The sequence below is a fragment of the Drosophila sulfurigaster genome, chromosome 2L, assembly GCF_023558435.1.
Source record: "Drosophila sulfurigaster albostrigata strain 15112-1811.04 chromosome 2L, ASM2355843v2, whole genome shotgun sequence".
NCBI classification, from domain to species: Eukaryota; Metazoa; Arthropoda; class Insecta; order Diptera; family Drosophilidae; genus Drosophila; species Drosophila sulfurigaster.
Genome location: NC_084881.1, coordinates 15067730 through 15088940, shown reverse-complemented (window position 1 = coordinate 15088940; position 21211 = coordinate 15067730). Strand labels below are relative to the sequence as shown.

Here is a 21211-nt window from a genome sequence, read left to right as displayed (position 1 = left end):
ACAACTTGGAAGAAGCTTCTGCATTCGCATATCAACGCTTGTTCTCGTTGCTTTGGCACTCGCCATGTCACCTTTCTCTTCTTCTCTCTCTCTCGTGATTTATTGCGAATGCAGGTAATGGACATTCGTGATTCAATACTCGTTGCTCTTTGGCAGCTATTGAAATCACTTGTTGATTGCCCAATTTAACATATCAACATAGTAAACTTTCGTATTTTACTCGTTATTAAACACTCGCTGCATCAGTTTGTACTCGTTACTAATCAATCTCTATTTGTTATTACTTGTTTACTGTTATTAATATTTAATACCTTTTAAAACTGTTTGTGCTCGTTATTGGACACTCGCTGTGTTAGTTTGTACTCGTTGATTAGTACTCGCTGCATCCGATTGTGCTCGTTGCTTATTCGTTATTTAATACTACTCGTTTTTTTTTACCCAAATTTAAGACTTTTCTGAAACCTTTTTGTAGTCGTTCTTAAACACTCGCTGTAGCACTTCAAACTCGTCATTTATGCTACTGTTAATCGTTGACATGACGGGCTCTTTAGCACTCATCATCTCGCTGCTTGTTACACGACAATACTTTATCCATTCCAAGCCTGTTTGTCTTGTTTTTCCCACCTCTCTCTCTTACAACCCTAATGTAATTCATTATTCAATTGACTGATTACGTATACGCCACGATTATCCGTGCACAAATATTTACATGGATAAAAACAATAGGACAAACATTACATTACGCCGCAGTCGCAGTCACATTCGTAGCAGGAGCAGCAACGTTTGCGCATACATTTCGCGGCTGACTGCAGTTTGGCATGTCAATATTGGCATATGCAAAAATGCTGGCTGGCAATGCGCCTCAAACGATATCAATTTCCCATTAATTGACATGTACACAACATAAAGCGATACCGAATGCCAGCCAGTCAGCCAGCCAGTCAGTCAAAGCTGACAGCACAAGCTGAACTCCGTTTTAAAACGATACAATTCCCCAGGCTCAAGCGCCAGATGGACTTCGATTGTAAAGGAGCCAGCGAAAAGGACCCACGGAGTGTCATTAAAAATTCACGAAAAGTCGCCGGGCGACTGTTAAGTGCAGTTAATGAGCTGGCAATGGTTAAAAGCCATCCACTTGCAACTAATTAAATTACCATTATGAAATGAAGTTGAAGAAAAATTTCTTATAATTGCCGTGGCACGCAGCAGCACGAAAGAAAACAAAAAGCAAGAGAAGAAAAAATTAAAAATAATATGCAGAATTGCTAGCAAAGATGGCGGACAAATGGCTCAGCAGGATGCGCAAATGAAAAATTCAATTTCCGGTGCAAAATGTTGATAGAACTCTAGAACCCTAATGCCAAAGACGACGATGCGCCCCTTTGTACATAATAAACAACATTTTGGGAAAGGTTTTCGCTCCGTGTTAAACGGCTATCATCAGTCAGCATTCATAACTGTCTTTGTGACTTTAAATAGCAATTTCATTTGGAGAGTGATACGAATGCTATTTTTACCAAAGATGGAGCTTAGCTTGGATAAAAATATGCGTTAAGCGTAGGTGAAGACTCACTTCAATTGATTGGCTTTAACTTTAAACTTAAGCATTGAAATGTTACAGTTTTAAAAAGGAATTTTATTGCACAAGAAACTTAAAAAAATGTAGCATACTTATAGGAGCATTAAGAGCAGATAAGTTTTAGAGGAATTCAAGTTGTTTTGAGCTTTATAAGCATTGCTTTATTTAAATTAAGTTTCTTTTTTGTAATATCTTTAAATCAGCAATTACATATAAAATAGTTAGTTCAATTGGAAGCACTTGAGATAACATTTTCTTAGTGAAATCTCTGTGCGTTATAAATCACACAATGCGCTTTATCAGTTTCAGTTTTAATCTGTATTTACAGGGTAACTGCTATTCTTGTCCTTGGCTTAGACCACAAGCAATTGAATGCAATTGTAAGCTCACACACACTGGGGAGCTTCATTTTGTGTTCAATAGCATGGAAATTGCCATGCAGAACATTTCGAACGACTTTGCTCGCAGTAGTTGATGCACCACTGCGGACATTGTGTTCAGGAAGATTGTGGCAACGAGTAGACAAAGAGAGAACTAGAGAGAGAGAGAGAGAGAGAGAGAGAGAGAGAGGACAGAGTCTTGCTTTCACACGTCTTCTTTTGTTGGCATAGTTTGACACTGCTCAAACGCAATTATTACGTGAGAATTATATTAAAATGGAAACAATGGCGAGCTGGAGCGGGGGGCCAAGTAAATTGCAGCTGCCAAGACTGCCAGCAACAGCAGCAGCAGCAGCTAAAAGTGGGCGTCTCTACGTTCTTTACAAGAGTGTGGGTGTATAAGTGAGTATGTGTTACTGTATGTGTGTGTGTGTGTGGCTGTCTGCAGGGCAAATAGCAGAAGGCAACTCGATGCCCTGGCTAGCAAAGGCAGCCAAAGAGCGGGACGTAGAGCATAAGTTGTAGCTACAGGCAGTCAACACACACTAGCGCACCCACACACACACGCATACACACACATACAATCAAAGCGAGTGAGTGAAAGAGAGAGAAGAGCGAAGGAGTCGAGTGAATTTGCTCTTGTTAATTGCATGTTCTGCATATCACTTATAAATGCACCCACACACACACATATACACATATCCATACATATACACACACACACTCGCTCGCACTCTGGTAGCCACACACATGTTCGGGAGGCAACATACACTCGCACACACACTTTGAAAAAGTTTTGCCATAATTGGATTTTCAAAGTTAATTACCAGCATTGAATTTGGCCGTAAAACGTAAGAACAAGCTACTCTACGTGTGTGTGTGTGTGTGCTTGCATGTCTATGTGTGTGTTGTTTGTTTGAGCTCTGCTCGATTACAATGTAATTTGGCATAGATTTTTGCCAAGCCAGCGACCCGCTTCAATGCGCTTTGATCAAAAAGTGCCAAAAGAAGACTCGACTCAAATCGCAAATCGAGAGGCCATTGAAATCCACTACAATTCTTCCTCTTTCTCTAGGGAAGAGAGCCACTACAACTCTTCCTCTTTCTCTCGAGAAGTGTTGTCTCTAGTTGGACGCCTTGCTGGCTGACTGCATGCAAAGTTATCCTTGCAGACAAAGACTAAGCAAATGGAATTATGTCTTATTATTTAGCCAAAAGGCAACAAATCTCTCGTTCGCAAACTTGCAGCTGGCACTACACCAAAACAGCCAACAACTGTGTGTGTTTCTCTCTCTCTCTCTCTCTGTCGCTTGGGTGTCTTTAATGTCTTTATATATGCAGAGCGTATAAGCCATTTTGCAGCTGCCTTTCGGGCCAGGCCAAGCCAGGACAGAGGCAAATGGCGACTCGATAAAAACTCGACTGCAATGGCGCGCTCACATAAAATGCAACATAATTTTCTTATGAGTCACACAGAGCAGACAAAACGAAGCTGGAAAGGTAACTGGGAAAGGAACGCTTTGTGCGCGGGTGTTATAACAATGAATGTTATCTGTTTAAGCTGCCACCCGTTTATCCTGGCAACAGCAGCATTCGCAGCAGCAGTTGCAGCAGCGAAGCTTCTGCTGTCTGCCGAGGCAGCAAAAGTCAACCAAACGGAAGAAGATTGCAATTTAAAGGCAACGCAAGGCAACAGAGATTGAGACACTGGGGGGCAGCTCTCTCTCTCTCTCTCTCTCCCTCTTTTTTTCTCATTCTGGTTGCGGCACACAAAACGGGTTTTTTGTGTCTGCAGCAAAAATATTGATGGCCATGGCTGCAAGTTCTCGAAAGGAAAGCCAAGAAGCTGTGCAAAGGTGCGACCAACTTGTAATCGAGGTGAAGTTGGGGGAAAGCGCAGACAACGTCAGAGATAGCAAAAAAGAGACAGACACAGAGACAGAGCAAGAGAGAACAGACAACTCGCAGCAACGTTTAAAAGAAGATGCATTTTAACCCATTAGCTGACACTGTCAAGAGAGATATGAGAAGCTGTTTTTGTTTCAGACAAATTTCAGCTAGCTACTCGCTTTTGACATTTATGAATGTCATATAATATGCTTAGATAAAACCAACTAAATGATGAGCAAAATTAAAGAGCAATTGCAGCTGCATTTGCAATTGCATTTTCCCGAAATAAATAAACTAATGTTTAATTAGAAATGTCTTAAGTCTAACAATACTATATGATATTTATTTGTTGCCTCTATTTTATGTATATTTAGTTGAGACATGTACAAACAAATTTTGTTTAATTTATAACCTAGTTAAGACTAGGGTAAATAAATTTCTAATTCAAATACTAAGTTCGTATATTTATTGCGATTGCATGCTTTAAGAAATATTTTGGGAACTTTAATTAATTTGCAAGTTAAGGAACTGCGACACAGAAAAAACTTTGGGTTGGAGTTTTTGATTTGGATTTTCAGCTGACAAGAACAGCAAGATCATTGTTGTTGATTTTGTTGTTATGTGAACTATTCCGCAAGTGTAAACAAACGAAAAAGTTTTTTGCATCTGAGGGTAATCTCAATGGGTTAAATGCAGAGAAATCTGTTCAGATTGTGGGGCACACACAAAGACAGAGAGTGAGAGACAGAGAGATCTTTGGATGGGATTCGTCGGCTGAAGTTGTGGGTGTGTGTGTAAGGCTGGTTAGGTACCGTTATTTCATTACCACTTTTGCATGACAATGCAGGAAAAAGGCAAGGCGAGAGAGGAGATGGGGGGAGAGAGTTTAACATCGTCGAACTGCGCAATGATGTGCAATGCCCCACAGAATCGAGCACCCAAGTGTCGTGTCGAGAGTTGAGAGTCAAGAGTCGCAGCAACGCGACTCGAGTCGAGTCGAGTTCGAGTCTTGAAAACTTTGCAACATTGCAGGCAGCGCAGTTTTTATGCAGCGAACGGCCCAAATTGCTTTGGCAAAAGTGGAAAAACCGGTCCAAAGTTGCACCAAAGATACACACATGATTTTCCAACTAACTCTAACTCCTGCTCCCCTCTCTCTGTCTCTCTCTCTCTCTTTGCTATCGTCATCGCTGTTGTTGATAGTGTGAATGTGTGCGGTTAACATGGCTTAAGAAACTTTTTGTGGCACCCTCTCCTCACCGCTCCCCTCTCTGCACCTCTTCCAACACAATGTCTCTGTGAAAAAACAAAGTTTATTTTTTTTTGGTGTTGAGCGCACAGGCAACAACAGATAAGTTGCAACTTTCAAAACTTGCCCCCAAAATGTTTTCTGTTTTCTTTACATTTGCGAATTGTTTTCTAAGTTGTTTTCCCCCCACCTCTTCTCGCCGTCCCACATTTCTTTTCGTATTTGTGTCATGTTTACAAGACGCCCTCAAACAACATCAACAACAAAAGAGTGAATGCAATTTTTGCATTCAGCAGCAAAAAGGTAAAAACAAAAAAAAAACCTCAACTCCAATGCCACCGCCAACACTTGTTGCACGTGTAAAAAATAATTGCGTTTGAGTTTTCATAAATGAACGTCAAGTTTTTCCCCATCTTTGCCAAGGCAATTTAAAATCATTTCCAGCCCTTCGCTAGTATATCAAATACCCAGTAAGCTGTCATTGGTATAGAGTGTAGAAAAAGAAGAATAGTTTACATTTCTGCAACTATTTCCAGCATATCTTTTAGTCGTGCAAACTCGTTAGCTGCGCTCTTTGCGAGTCGTTTTTCATTTATGCCACGTGCATTTTTGCCAGGAATTTTACTTCGCTGCCACCTCTGCACATGCATGCTTATGCGTATAGCCACAGCAACAGCCACGCCCCCACCTCCCCACTCTCGCGCACCCTCCCCACTGCTACGCATAGCAAACTGCTCCCTGAAGTCCAAAGTTTTGCACTCGCCGTAAAAAAAACGGCAACGAAATAGAGCTAAAAGAACTTTTCAAACGTTTTCGCTGTTGACTTTCCTTCTGTTTTTTTTTGTGGGTTTTTGTTGGTCAAAAGGAAGCGTCAGTCTTGTGCTCATATGCCACACCCCTCATGCCCCTCTGCGCCCTCGTCCAACTGCATCACTTTATCAACAGTGCAAAAATTCAATTTCACTTTTGGCACGCGAAAAACTTTTGACTTCATGGCGTTTTTCGCTCGTATCCACTTATCATATTCCAATTGCCACGCCTCCTCAGCCCCTTCGATGAACTCCCTCCCTCCCACTGTGTCACTTGTCTATTGAGAGAAGGAAGATGGCGCGAAACTTTTTGCCGAAAATTAACTTTCGAATTTAAGACTTCTTTTTGCCGTGTGAGAGAAAATTTTGTATGAAAAAAGGGAAAAAAATTGCATTCAGTCACTTGACAAAATTAAGAAAGGGGGGAGTCTTAGCTTAGAGGTTAAGCAAGAGCCTTAAAGTTGAATACAATGTGTGTGTAAGTGTGTGTGTGTGGGTGTGTGTGTGCTTGGCAAATCCCCAGTTGCATGTGAGAATAGCAGAGACAAATTTACTCAGCGAGAGGAAGGTACCCAAAGGCAATCTACAAGATACAAAAGTATCTTTCACCAGCTGCGGCGACGCATTGGTAGCTGAGCAGCAAAAGTAATGACCAAAGCACGAGCTAAAAAACTAGTTGTTGTTCTTCTTGCTGTTGTTGTTGTTGTTGTCAATGCTACTATTGCTTTTTACGCCCGCTGGCCACTTGAGAGGAAATATCTGAGCATTTGAACATTTACGCTTCATCGATTGCAGTCCGAAGTTGGAAAGCAAGGAGGAAAGAATAAAAAGAAACGGATAGCTGGAGAGAGACTAAACGAAGTAAAGTATCTGCCAGATAGAAACAAGGTAGCAAAGTTTGCTGGCCAAACAAATAAACCACAGAGCTGGCTGGCTAGCAATTCCGATTGCCCCTCCTTACAGCTCTTAGCCAGATGTCGTCGTGGCTAAAACTTTTGTTTGGCCAAGTGCAGCGGCAAAGCGATAAAAAGCCACAGCACGAAACGTTCCTGCTGCTGCTGAGCCACTCTGAAGAAGCTCGTCGTTGACCAGGCCAAGTTTACGAAGAGCAACAAACACACACACACACACACACACACAAAGCAATTGAATGGGGAGATTTGTTGACAGTTGGCTAAGGGAGCGTGGAAATCTCTGGTAGGAAACGTGGTTGCAACAATTTCCTCATTAGCGTGGCAAATACGCAACTCAAATAGACTTGCAACTTGACACGTCAACCAGCGATGCCAAGTGGCTAATTAAAAGTCCAGTATAAGCCACATAAATAAAACTCTTAGGGATGCTGCCAACAACAGCAGCAGCAACAGTTCGCAATTTGCTTCTATGAAACCAGCTTGTAACTTCATTTTTCATATGCTCAATGGGGCATGCAGCTTAACTGAGAGCTCAGCTCAGCAGTTGAAAGCCAGCAAATGAAGCAAACTGCGAGCGACGCTTCTGCTTAATGAGCAAAAGCGTCAAAGCAAATGACATTTATAATATTAAGTAGCAAAAATTATTGAAGACACTTCACTGAAAAACTGTTCAAATAAAGCAGAGATTATCCTTGATTGAATTACATGTTTTTGTGGGTTAACTGAAGCATATTAAAGATTGCCATCATCTGGCTCATTGATTAACAAGAATATTTGCAACATTTAAATTTAAACTTATTTCTATCAGCTGTGTGATGAAATTGAAATTTATTTATTTATCTTAAATAGTTGGAAGTTTGCTTGAAATTTGTTTTTCGCACGAATCATTTGTAATAACTCGTATTATGAATTAAGTAGTTTACGTTATTTATTAACAATGTTTTTTAAATTGTCATATTCAAATTATTCAGTACACAACTTCAATTCTAATTTTGAAATACATCTAAAGTATTGCCACACCAGATGACATCCTCACTAAGTACTACACGATTTTTAAGTCACTTTTGTAATTAGTTTCATAAATCTGTATGTTAATGTGTTTTTCTAGTGAATCATTTGTAATAACTAGAATTATGTATTATGTATTTTACATCATTCATGAACAAAGCTTTTCAACTAGCTTCTAATTGGTCTCCTCAATTTACTGTTTATATAAATTGCAGTTCATTTATTAATATCCAATTAGCGGGCGTAACAAATGTGTTAAAAAAAAATACACATAAAGAATTAAACAAATTGAAATCCGAAAAAAATATTATGTAAAAAATTGCGTAAGTCGACGTAATTTTATTTGAACTATAGAAATTTAATACCCATTTGATAAATCAACAACGTGGGCTCGACTGCAAGATATCCATTTTGAAACATTCTTAAAATATACCATATTTATATATCACAAAAATAAGAAAAAATATACCAATTGCTATACTTAGTATATGGGTATAATACTACATTAAAATTATACCAGAATGTCATATAAACTATTGTTATTTTTGTACAAAAAATCTTCAACTTAATTTTATTTGTACTATTACAATTTTTTAATCATTTGATAATTGATATTTCGTCAGAAATAACAGATAACAGTGTATACAACCAGAATGACCGAATATATGTTTGTGGAAACAGTCTGAACTTAATTCCATTATCATTTCTGTTTTCGCTGTAAATGTTTTTTGGCCCCTTCAATTGAACACAATCTGATCTCGAAGTTTATCGCACTTATTCATAAACGACAACAATGGCAATAAAACAATAATAAAACCAGCCAAAAAAAGCATCAAAAAAAAAAAAAAACTGAAGAAGTGTGTAATTATATATGCATCGCGCAATAACATTTTGCTTTGTTTGTTTTGCTCGACTCTTGGGTTTGGTTTGGTTTGGTTTTCACATCTGTTTTCGGGACGCATAAATTTGGAAAATGTTGTGCAAATAAATTATCAGCATATTTTTGTTTAGTCGCGTATAATTTATGTAACTCGATTTTCTTTGTCGTTGTGTTTCTCGCTTTATTTGTATTTTTTTGTGTTTTTTGTAATAATTAAAATGTTAACCGCGCCTGCACAAATCAAGGAAAAAAAATTTGCATCTGTTCATATTTATATTTCGGCACATAAATGCATATAAATATGGAGTCGAGAGCATTTTGATATTTTATTTTTGTATAATTTTACTGGCTTGATGTATGTTTTTTTTTATTTTTGGCATATTTTCGTAACATTTTGCAAAGACATCAAAATCAACAACAAAAGCCTCCACAGACAGATGGACAAATGGAAAAACCAGCTTATAAAACGCGTGTCTCATGAGATTTTACTGCAGAATTTTCCCCTCATATTCTTCTTCCGCTGATGCCCCTGATGCTGTTGATGTTGCGGCTGCTTTTCAGCCGTTTAGCTGTTGGTTTTTTCTTCAAGCTTTTCTCTTTATGCTTTGACGGCCACAAAGGACGCAGTGCAAAAAAAAAAGAAAAAAGAAAAGGAGAGAAAACATCGTGTCTAAGCACAGTACAGGAAACAGGAAAAAGGAAAAATCACTGGCAATTTGCATAAGATACAATTGAGTGAGTGTCGTCGACAAGGACAACGACAACGACGACGACGACGTTTCTTTATTTTCCTTCGCATTATTTTCCCTTTGTACGCTCGTGTAATGAATTATCATATTTCATGTGGCTTCCACTCAAGCACACACACAAACACACACACGCATACACGCACAGGCACGCACACACAACACTCAAAATGTTTGCATTCAAATTTGTGACCCATCCACAAAAGAAAAAGCAACAAAAAAAAGAACCGAGCAGAAAAGAAAAAATATTTACTGGGCCGCCAAAGTTAAGTTAAGGAGAATGTGGACGGAGGCAACACAACATTGCGACAAGCCGCAAAAAAATGAGTTACACAAACGAAATGCCGCAAAGTATGCAATAAAAAACAACAAGCAACCGGTCGCAAAAATAGTAGAAACCACAGAGCAAACATACCCTGTAAATGCAAGAATAGTTTGAAATAGTTGCGAGTTTTATTTATGGTTTAAGATTGCAGCTCTTTATCTGCATCTTTAACGTGCTTAAGTTTTTTTATGGAAACCTAAAAAAATCACGTAAAGTTGCTAAAATTTCAAGAAATGACATTTATCTGGAGTTCATGAAAACAGATTTAAAAATAGTTTAAATTTTCAACTAAAAATTAAAATGAATTCTAATCGTTAATCGCAAGTTAAAGTTGGCTGATTATTCATTACCTGATTACAGGATATATAAAAAAAAACCACAGCTGGAAGCTGTTTGCTAAACAGATGGAGGCAAATATAATTCATGAAAATAAACGTACAATATATCTTAAAAGTAAAGCACAAAGTCGAGAGTTCAGATTCGGCTGCAAAGGCAGTTGTGAGTGTGAGGCTGAAGTCGGAATCGGAGTCGGAGTCGGAGCGTCCTGGACTTGGATTGTGTTTCCTCTTTTTGCTGTTGTTGCCGTTGATTTGGGTCGTGGCAAGGACTTAGCAGCTTAGTCTCCACAGAGAAGCTGTGCTGTCTATGTTATTATTGTTGACCAGCTGCTGCTGCTGCTGCTCAGCACAGAAAAAAAATGACAGTAAAAATATGTCAGGGCAGCATCCTTTCGGCCATTGTACGAGTAAATTTCAGCCCACAATCCGAGTCGTCGTCATCGTTTCTCTGACTGTGTTGTGTCCATCTGTTGGTCGCTCTAACTGTCTCCGTCTCAGTCTCTGTCTCAATCTCCGTCTCTTTCTCTGTCTCTTGTCTGTTCTCTCTTTTGAAATATGCTTTGCTGCAGCTTTTATAAACTGTGTGTCCACTGTTAGTCCTTCCTCCCCTTCCTCCTTGTTATGTTGTTGTTGTTGTAAGCGCTTGTCGCTGAACATTTCATTCATTTAGTTTGCGGTTTTGTTGAGCTTACAAACTGCACTTTTCCTTTAGCACTTCTTGTTGTTTCTGTCATTCTTTGGCTTTGACAACGCGACAACGACAGCGAGACGCGAATTTCATTTCAGCCAACAACCATGGACAGACCACGCCCATGTAACTAAATGTTTTGTTAACATTTTCATAAATTTTCACAGCTTCAATTCATGAGAGAGAGAGAAAAAGTCCTGGGCAGCACCTCTGGAACTGAGGCCACTTGGCATCTGGCGAGCGCAACCACAAAGCGAACGCTTGGATTACTCACATGTCATGAGCTGACTCGCCCCAGTCTCCCTTCACTCTCCCCCCTCTTTGACTATCCCTCTACTGGCAGCTGGCTTGGAATTACACGCTTGTTACTCATGCAATATTCGCAGTTTGCTCGCGTTCAACTCGCGAACTGAAAACCTGGCCAAACATAACACAATTGCATAGTCTCGAAAATAAAACCCCATTCTCGTTTCGTCTCGCGTTGAGCTGACAAAGAACAGAGCAGCAGCTTTTCAATGCAATGTTGCAGTTGGGGTTTAGATCCAACACAGACAGGAGCAGGGGCAGCCACAGCATTCGCTTGCCTTTGCTGCCTTTCGATTTGCAAATTGCATAACAATTGCGCGCCGGGTGCTGGCAAAAAAAATAAGGAAAATCTGAAGTCGACGTCGACTCAATGTGGTGCCAAAATGTGTAACACAAAAGTCAAAGTTTAAAGATGAAAATCTTAAACTTAAAGTGAGAAATGCTGCACTTAAAGTTGCGAACATTTTGATTAGCTGCAAATTGAAAATAAAATGTTTTCTCTTAAAAAAATTCTTTGAATTCGAATTGTTCATTATTTTGGTGGCCAAACGCAAAACCGGTTCGCAAACCAATTCGTTTTTCGTATTTCAAAGCGCTTTCAGCTTAGCTGCGAGTTGAAATGATTTGTCTGTCTGTCGTGTATTGCATTTGTCGTATATTGCGTATACGCACCGTTGCCCACTATGAGGCCCGCTTTTCATCATTCAACGCTAAACTTCTATGCGCATCTGCATAGCTGCTGCGTTCTTTTTATGATGATTTTTCGTATTATTGCATTGCAATTTTAAATGGCAAACATTTTGCAGCTGTCCGCATTCTCTCTTGGTCTATCTATCTCTTTGCCCACTCTCTCTCGCTTTGCCTTTGCCTAGCTGACTTTTATAAGTATAAGTATGTATATTTTAATGCAAAATGCAAAAAATTACTTTCATTTTCCTCGGAATTGGTTTTACAAGCAGCAGCAGCAGCAACAGCAAAAGCCAAGTTAAAAAAAACTTGAGCCAAAACAAGCAAACGGCGAAAACAGCGCACAAAACTTTATTTTTTTCTCTTTCGCTACCAAGTGAAAAGTGTAACAGTACACCGAATACATTCCCCCCGCGTTCCCTCCACCTCTATGTCTTTCCCTGTTGCATTACAAGCGCTCAGCTGGGAACTGTGCTTCACTCTCAGCTCACAGCTCATGGCTCATGGCTCTTGGCTCTGTGTTGTTGATCCTCTAGTGCAATATATGCAATGCAAAAGTTTTTAATTTAGCGCCAACTTAGCGCTGAGACTTACAACTGGAAGAGAAATGGCAGAGGGTTCTTTTGCGAAAAGAAGGAGAGAAAACTGCTATGGAATGCTAGTCAGCGAAATATGCTTTAAAACATAATCAACTCTCGCTCAGATTGTTGAAATGTCCGCATCTCCATCGCCACCTCCATCCAACTAATTCCCCAGCTGCAATTCTATCCGTGGACGGGGCGCAGACTTCACTGATGGATGCAGCCAAGCGCATTTCATGCGTAAATCTGCCCGCCCAGAAATGGACAACGGCAAAACGGCTTAAGCCTTAACATCAGTAGTGCCTCCTCGCAGCAGCTCCCTCGGCTCTGACTGACAGCCAGTCAGCTAGGCAGCCAGACGGCAGCAGCCATCAAGAGCTTAGGATACAGTAAAAGGCGAATGCCAAGTGCCAGCAACTTGGGGCAGCAACAGCTTCAAAACTCACTCAAGCATCCACGTATTGGCTTTTGCTCACAAGAGCAACCCAAAGCTGAGGCTGAAGGTGTGGCTATTACGTGCAGACACGTCAGCTTCAACTATTGCTGATCCTTAAGCTCGCAGTGCCAGCAACACAGATTCAAAATAGCCGACGGCTGAAAATTCAATGTGCACATATTTTAGCCAGGATTAGCTTTAATTGTTTTGGGCGGCGGAAACAAATTTAATTACATTCACATTTAATGAATTAAATCATTTTACAATTTTAAATATTTAAAGCTTTGGCATAGTTCATAAATTACGTCGCATAATCGGATACAAATTGTAGGTATTTAACTTATTTAAGAAATACTTTTGTATGAGCAAAAACGACAATCTGGTATATTTTGAACGACAATCTAGTATATTTTGACAACTGTGGTATATTTCGCATGAAGTATTTGAACTATATACCAAATATGTCCATTGGTATTCATAGTAAATTTTGACATCTATGGTATATTTCGCATGAAGTATGTATATACCAAATATGTCCGTTGGTATATCTTAGTATTTTCGTGGTATATTATCTGGTATATTTTCATAGTAATACCGCTTTGTTTTGCTGTTATTCAGAATGGGTAGCGGGTATCGGATAGTCGAGCACACTGTCGACTGTAGCTTTCCTACTTGTTAGAATCTAATTACGATGCTTTACCAATTTCCCAAATAATTGAAAACTGCGCAGTCGACAGTAAGTTTTCGACTGCTGTCCATCTGCGACACTCAATACTCAATGCAAAATCAATCTTTGGGATTATCTTGTGAAATTGATCATGCTGCGAGTTGTAGCGTAAGCTCAATGGGCTTACACTGTCCAACATAATCCCGGTTCGTCGGAGTTGCTTTCATTCAACTAACACAAATCGCTCAACTCAACTCAACTCAATTCAAGTTGAGCCGAGTTTCGACTACAGTTTTCGGGCTGCACCTTTTAAACTTTAACTAGTTTGCGACGAGGCGAGGCGAGTCTCCGAAAAGGGGAGGTAGGTCAAATGAAATGTGTGTCTATGGGTGGGCGTGGGTCAGTCAGTTGGTCAGTTGGTCAGACGGATGTCGGGGTGTTGGGGTGTCGAGCGGAGGTTAAAAAATGCAACTTTTATTTTGTTACATTTCCGAGCGAAGCGATTCCCGTGTTCTTGTTGTTCCTCTCTTGTTGTTGGTCATGTTTTTCCTGCGAGCGCTTTTTGTTATTGTTGTTTAACCCTTGTCAAGTCGCACAGCAGCAGAAGCATGGAAAAAAAGTGGGTCACTTGACGCACAGCAACAACAACAAAAACGGGAGCTGGAAAATTTATTGTGCGTCGTTGTCGCCGCCAGTTTTTAGTTTTTGGTCAGTGCTTTCGGCTGCCAAAAAGCGGCAGCAAGGCAACAACAACAACAGCAAACAACAACAACAACAAACATGATGTTGATGTTGTCATGCATTTGCTCCAGTTTGCCACAAAACTTCCCTCACACACATTCTCTCTGCTCCTCCTTTTCACTTTCCCTGCGCCTCAGTCTCTATCTCTATCTCTGTCTCTATCTCTTCATTGAGTGTCCGAATTTAAGGGCAAGTTGAGGGAGGGCGGGGGTGAAGTGTGACACTTTTCGGGTATCCCATTGCAGACTGGCTTCTATTTTGTTTTAATTTATTGAAGCGCTTTTCAAAAGCGCGACATTGTTGTCCGGCTATATAGATAATATTAATAGCTCGCAAGTGGTCGAATGGAGTTTGCTCCCCAAAAAGGTGAATGCCTCTAATGGCCACCCAAAACACAAAACACAGGCGTGGCCTAGAAGTAGTTGCATGGTTAGGGAATATGGTCAAATGATAGCGCCCCAAAAAACACATTTGCGTGAAAGATGTCACGCCATAAAGTTTGTTTATTGAACCATTAGCCAGGCGATAGGCCAACTCACAATCTCACAAATCTGACACGACTTCAAGAAAAAAAACCGCTGCGTTTGCTTTTCTGATTCTTGGCAGAGGAAGGATCTTAAATTTGTGTCGAATAGATTACTCATTATGAAGAATGATTTACTATTAGTGTAAAAGCTTTTAAATTAGTCAATTTTTGGGTAACGAACTACGAAAATAAATTGCAAATTTTCGTTGGGATTTTCAGGAAATACATTTCTAAAATCTAAAGTATTTCACGCATAATACTAACTTTATTAGAAGCTCAAAAGTTAAAGAGATTTAATTTGTAGAAAATTGACTTATTAAAGACAAGTATCTAGTATTCGGTAGGACAGTGTTGTAGAACTGCTTTAGTTATTCTGAAAATAAAGACGAGAGTTTAGATAGCTCAGTGTGAAATTACGAATCTGATCCTGACTATTTCCTCACCTAATAAACTTATCAAGCTGAAGTTTTATATTTAAGGTTCCTAAACTAAATACTATATTATTTCAAAGTCACTTTAGCAATTAGTATCATATTTCAATATTTGTAAAATTTCTTTTGTGTATAATTTCCCAAATGCTGCGCAAACGCACTGCAAGCGTAATCATCTTTCATGGCTCTGGCGACACAGGCGCTGGCATTAAGAATTGGGTTCGCAGTTTACTTGGCAGAGATTTCAAAGGTTCCCACATCAGATACGTTTACCCCACGGCTCCGTGGCAAAGTTATACGCCCTACGATGGTGAAGAGGCGAATGTGTGGTTCGATCGCAAAAAAATACACATCGCAGCGGATGAGGAGAGTGACAACATGTCAGGGGCATACGATATAGCTAATGATCTAATCGAACAGCAGCTGGACGGGGGTATTCCCCAGCATCGCATTATAGTCGGTGGCTTCTCGATGGGCGGCGCTTTAGCTCTGCACACTGGTTACCATCTCAATACGAACTTGGCTGGTGTCTTTGCTCACTCTGCTTTCCTCAATCGCAAATCGATTGTATATGAATCACTGCAGAATGAAACGGAGACTCCTGAATTGAACATGTTTCATGGCACCGACGATGATGTTGTGGACTTTGCTTGGGGTCTAGAGACCTACAATACTCTAATCGATTTGGGTGTAAGGGGTTCATTTACTCGACTGCCAAATGCAGAGCACGAGCTGATGGAGAGCTCATTGCTCGATGTGGAGCAATGGATACTGCAAAAGTTATCCTAGAGAATACATATTTATGTTAATAAGGTGTGTTTAATGCAAGATGGCAATCTTTGTTTGGAGTTTAGCTTAATTTGCGTGCATATGAAATGAAAATTAAGTGACTTCGCTCTCTTCTTCTTTTTCTTTGGCTGCATTTGAACAGTCGGCGACGAGGCAGCTGTGCAAATAGCCAAGTTTTGTTGCACAGCTAATTAAGTCAAGTTTATGCAAAGGGTTTTCCACTCGTTTCGTTTTCGCACGTTCACACCTGGCGTCCCCTCTTTCCCCTCTCTTCATCTGCTTCACTTCTAATGCCTTTTGTTTTCCCACACACACACAGAAGCCATCAGAGAAGCTGTTAATGTTCAGTTCACTTGCAGCAGCCATCTCTCAACTGTCCTCCCTCTTCCTTCCCGCCTAGCCGCCCTCCCTTCAGTCTTAGCCTAACCCATTGTAATGTGCAAATGAGCAAGTTCTGATGAGCTGAATTGAGTTGGCACTTCGAGTAGTGAAACCTGGCAATTGACTGCAACTTGTGGAGGCTTCTCTCTCCCCCCCTTGAGCTTGGCCGCAATGACACTGATGGATTTGCTGTTAATCAATATGAAATGAGCAGAGAGAGAAGCAACAACAGGGACAGCAACAGTTGCAACTAAACCTCAACTTCTATCTCTCTCTCTCTCTCTCTCTCTTCTCACTTTGCTCCTGTTCTCGTCTCTGTAAATGATGGTAAACGCTGCTGCTGTTTTTTATTCCCACTTTTTTACAACTGCGCTTAACTTTTGTTTTATGAGAAAATATTGTACAAGTTTTTTAATTGCTTTTACGCTTAAAAAACACGCAAATTGTGCCAGATACATGTGTTTCCTGTGTATGTGCTGGATAACAACTTTATTTCCATTTGCAGCCCAAAGAGCTGGCTCTATAAAAACTATGCAGCAAAGTTAACACACAAAAATACTGCAAAATAGTAAAGCAATTGCCAAGTAAACTTTACACTCTATATATCTATGGTTCGCTCCCTAGAGAGAGAGAGAGAGAGAGAGAGAGATAGAGTTACTCCTTCTACTCGTTAGCTGGGTGATTTATGATTACAAATAGAATTCATAACCGACGAGTCCATTGGAAACGACAAATCATAAATATTTATAAATATGCTCGACGAGCATACAAAACCGAAACAATTAAGTTAATCGATTTGTGGGCGAAGAGAGTAGGCGGTGAAACGACAGTCGATTGATTACTTAAGAATTATGTGTGAAACCTTAAATAAAACCAACAACAACAACAGCAACAATAGCAACAGCAGCAAATGTTTGTGAACTTTTCGCTGAAAACTTTTCAAATTAATTCGTGTCTTTAGGCAACCGCAACCGAAACTTTGGAATTTAGCAAACGCTTGAGAATTCTACGCAACAACAAAAAAAAGCCCATAAATATATTCTAAACAAATGAAGAAATTTTAAGACAAAAACTGGTCAACTGATAGATACGCTGTAAAGATTGCGGTAGAACAAGCAAATAATCAAATTTAGTATAACAATTTTGATTAAAAGCTAAAAAGTAATACCTCACTGTTGAAAATATACCGAATAAATATACCACAAAAATACTGAAAATATAAGAAATGATGTTTTTATATGCTTATATGATATGTCATAAGCCGCTAAATATACCAAATCAATATACCTCAAAAATACTACAAATATACCGAATGCTAAGTTTGGTCTATTTTACAGTAATACATTCAAAATAGAGCGTAAAATATACAAAATTGTCAAACCCCTAGAAGGCGTTTTTGCCCCTACAAAAGAATTTCTTGAGTCGGTATTTTATATTACAATTCTTCGGCAATCACTTGACTATCTTTTCCTTGCCATCTCTAATCAACACTTTATCTTCCGCTGAGCTGTCAATCCACTCTTGAATTTACTGCATACAGGGTATAATAAATTCAAAATACACAAACCAAGTTGGTCTCTGCAAGGCAATTAGCATATGTCTGTCAGATACTTTTGTATCTGTATCTGTCTTTCTGTCTCTCTGTCCGTGTGTCTAACTGTGTGCAAGTGTGTTTAATTTTAATTGAAATTCATTTACATTTAAAGCCAACAATTATGCGCATTTTCCCAGGCTCCAAACACAAAACAGAGTGAAACAGTCGAAACGATTTGTAAATGATGATGCTGCACACGAGATACATAAAGCCGAAAAACGAACGTTTCCAAATTTGCATAAATTAAAATAACAAAAAGCCAACTGAGAAACAAAAGAGTGGGGGGAGGAATAGTGGGGGGGGGGGAATAGTTTGGGAATTGCTTCTATTCCCAGCTCGCTTAATTTATCCTTCGACTTGCTCAATTATGCATTATGAGAGCAGAATTTCTTCCTTTTTTGCTTGCTTGTTGTTGTTTGCACAGTTTTTGGGCTCTCATCGGTTAAATGTTTTGTGCATGTAATCTTGTAATCGATGCAATTTATATCAAAATACTAAACAAATTGCATAAGCTACACACACACAGAGATTCGAGCTCTCCCTCTCCATATCTTTGTAATACAATCAAAAACTTTGTTAAGCGCATTATGCATGAGTTTGGAGAGCAGACAAGATTGCCTGACCAATGGCAATGGCCTTTTGTGTTGCGAGACTGTTGAAGCTGCTCATTGTGCATGAAGTTTACATGATATTGCCACAATTCGTTTGCCCCGCTTATTATTGCCACACACCACATACACAAAGTGTAACGAATGTTTGACGAAAGTGTGGAGAAGGCGTGGTTCAATCTCTCTTTTTTGCTCTGAGATGATTACATCAAGTTGAACTGTGTTAACAATGGGTGCCATCAAACATGGCCAAGAAACCCGTGCATCATTTCAACATTACACGACATTCAATTGAGCATGTGTTTGTTGTCGAAAGAAAGTTTGTAGCCAAAATATTTGTGTGTGCAAATTGTTAAAGTTGTAACAAAATTTGCATGCGAAAGTGTTGCGGATAACCCCGAAAAACAACAAATGTGCGACACACGTCAATTTATGCAACAAACTCACAAACTATGCGAATAATTTGTGCAAAACTGAGATATTAATAAACAAGTATGAAAGTTACAGGTGTGCTCGACTGTGAAGTAAGCAAAACAGAGCAGTATTAATTTAAAATATACCATAAAACATTTTAAAATATACCAAATTAATATACCACAAAAATACTAAGAATATACCAAGTAATATATTTAGTATAATGATATAGTACTACATTCAAAATATACCACACATTGCAAAATATACCAGATTGTCAGCCAAAGTAACTAAGGCCACAAAAATACTAAAATCATACCAAAGACTATATTCAAAAAAGGGAAAAAGGTATAATACCCTTCTACCATATGGGTATAAAAATATACGAAGTGTTATACTTGGTATATTTATATAGTATCACATTAAAAATATACCACAGAGTGCAAAATATACCATATTGTCAGCCAAAGACTATATTTGGTATATTTAGATAGTACCATATTTACAGTGTTATAATACCCTTCTACCCTATGGGTACCGGGTATAAAAAGTGACATCATATTAATTTGTATAGACATAAGCAACTCTAATTTAATCAATCACTAAACTTGTTGTGCTTCAAAATTGTTGCAAAGATTTGCATGAATTAGTCAAAATTTTGAAAAAATAACTGAAGCGCAAATTAAAGTTGAAAAATGTGTGTTTGTGCAAATATTTGCAATGCAAGCAGCACTTGCAAAAGTTTTGCCAACCAACTCATATCAACTCAAGCATTCATTTCCACTGTGAATTAACTTTGTTTTTCCACAGCTTTTTTTCTTGCTTCTCTTTCGACCCCCTTGGGGGGGAGGAAGAAGCTGGCTCACATTTAATTGTGCGTGCACAATTTGCTCTCTCACACACACACACAAAGTCAATTTAGTGTAAAATTTGAAATGATTTTTTGTTGTTTTTTTTGCCAAGGATCTGGCCAAGGACAAAGGACAAGGATAATGTGTGTGCAACTGGCTGGTTGGAGAGAGAGAGAGAGAGAGAGAGAGAACTTAAAACATGTGTTTGTCAACTTCAAAATGAGTCGACAAATGTGCATATGACACATAAAACTGGTTGTAATTTATAAGAAGCGAAACAGAAAAGAGAAAAAACAAGATGAAATTGCAAAGTCAAAGTGAACTTGCAAAAAGAGCATACACAGGGAAAAACCGCAAAAAGCAGAAGCCCACGAAAACAAATGGGAAATACGGGAAAAAAAAATGCCAAAAACAAAGTGTAAATAAACAATGGGAAATACAGAAAATGCGTGATAAGAAATACGAAAAATTTATATGAAGAATGTAAACAACGACGAATTAAAGTCGGTTCGAAAAATTGTTCAACAAGAAAAAAACGAATGCCCAAAACAAAACAAAACAAAAAAATAAATAAAAATCTTCATGCATGTGAAAAAGAAATAAAAGAAAATCGCCAATTTTTTGTTGTGCAATTAAAAAGACAAGCTGTAAGCTATTTTACCATGAGCCAAGCGAAGGGCATTATGTTTTTTTTTGTGCACTAGGTCAGTGTTGGTAAACGTGCTGTGCATGTGGAATGTGGGTGGGAGGAAGGGGGCGTGACCAGCTGCGCACATGCAACAAATTGCAGGCAGGCACGTTGGCAAAAATGATAAACAGAATCTATTGCATACTTTGTGGTGCAGAGGGAAAGGGTTGCTGATAAGGCGGCGCAGGAAACACAGGCAAAGTTGTAGGTGATACGAAGAGAGAGAAAGAGCTGCCAGGGTTGTCATCATCAACAAAGTAATCATGCGTCTCGTCGACGCTTGGGCAAAAAAAAACTTTTTGCCCATCTGCCACACAAGTTGTGCTAGAGCTTCTTCCACTTCGTCTGCTTCTTCTACTTGTTGTTGCTTGTTACTTATTTCTTATTTTACGTTTTGCAAGCAAAATTTTATTATTAAAATGCAAAATTGAAAATGGCAGCGACGTGCCAACAACTTAGAGAGGAAAGGGGGGCGTAACAAAGCGCTTGCATATGAGTGATGCGTGACAAGAGCAAAAATAAGAGAGATGGAGCGAGGGAGATGGCGACGGCGATGGCGAGAGGGAGATGCACTCAAAAAAGAGCTGTTTTATTATTAAACGGTAAAGACTGACTAGAAAACGCAGCTGATGCGACGGTGGTGGCAACCCTAGCACACACACAAGCAAACGCACGTTCTTGTTCAGTGCACGCGTCTGCCTTTGA

At 39.3% G+C, this 21211-nt stretch overlaps 2 protein-coding genes across 3 annotated transcripts in view; one reads left to right on the top strand and one right to left on the bottom strand.

Annotated features, from left to right (window-relative positions):
• The window catches only part of LOC133850926 (cell adhesion molecule Dscam2), a 107625-nt gene that overhangs the window by 52450 nt on the left and 33964 nt on the right, over positions 1-21211 (bottom strand). The gene's annotated exons all lie outside the window — the stretch shown is intronic.
• On the top strand, positions 15230-16027 carry LOC133850436 (lysophospholipase-like protein 1). Its single transcript, XM_062286543.1, has one exon. The coding sequence runs from the start codon at positions 15326-15328 to the stop codon at positions 15968-15970; it is 645 nt and encodes a 214-aa protein (XP_062142527.1). The 5' UTR covers positions 15230-15325; the 3' UTR covers positions 15971-16027.

Coding starts and splice junctions, on each gene's coding strand:
- LOC133850436 (XM_062286543.1), top strand. CDS start 15,326: ATGCTGCGCAAACGCACTGCAAGCGTAATCATCTTTCATGGCTCTGGC.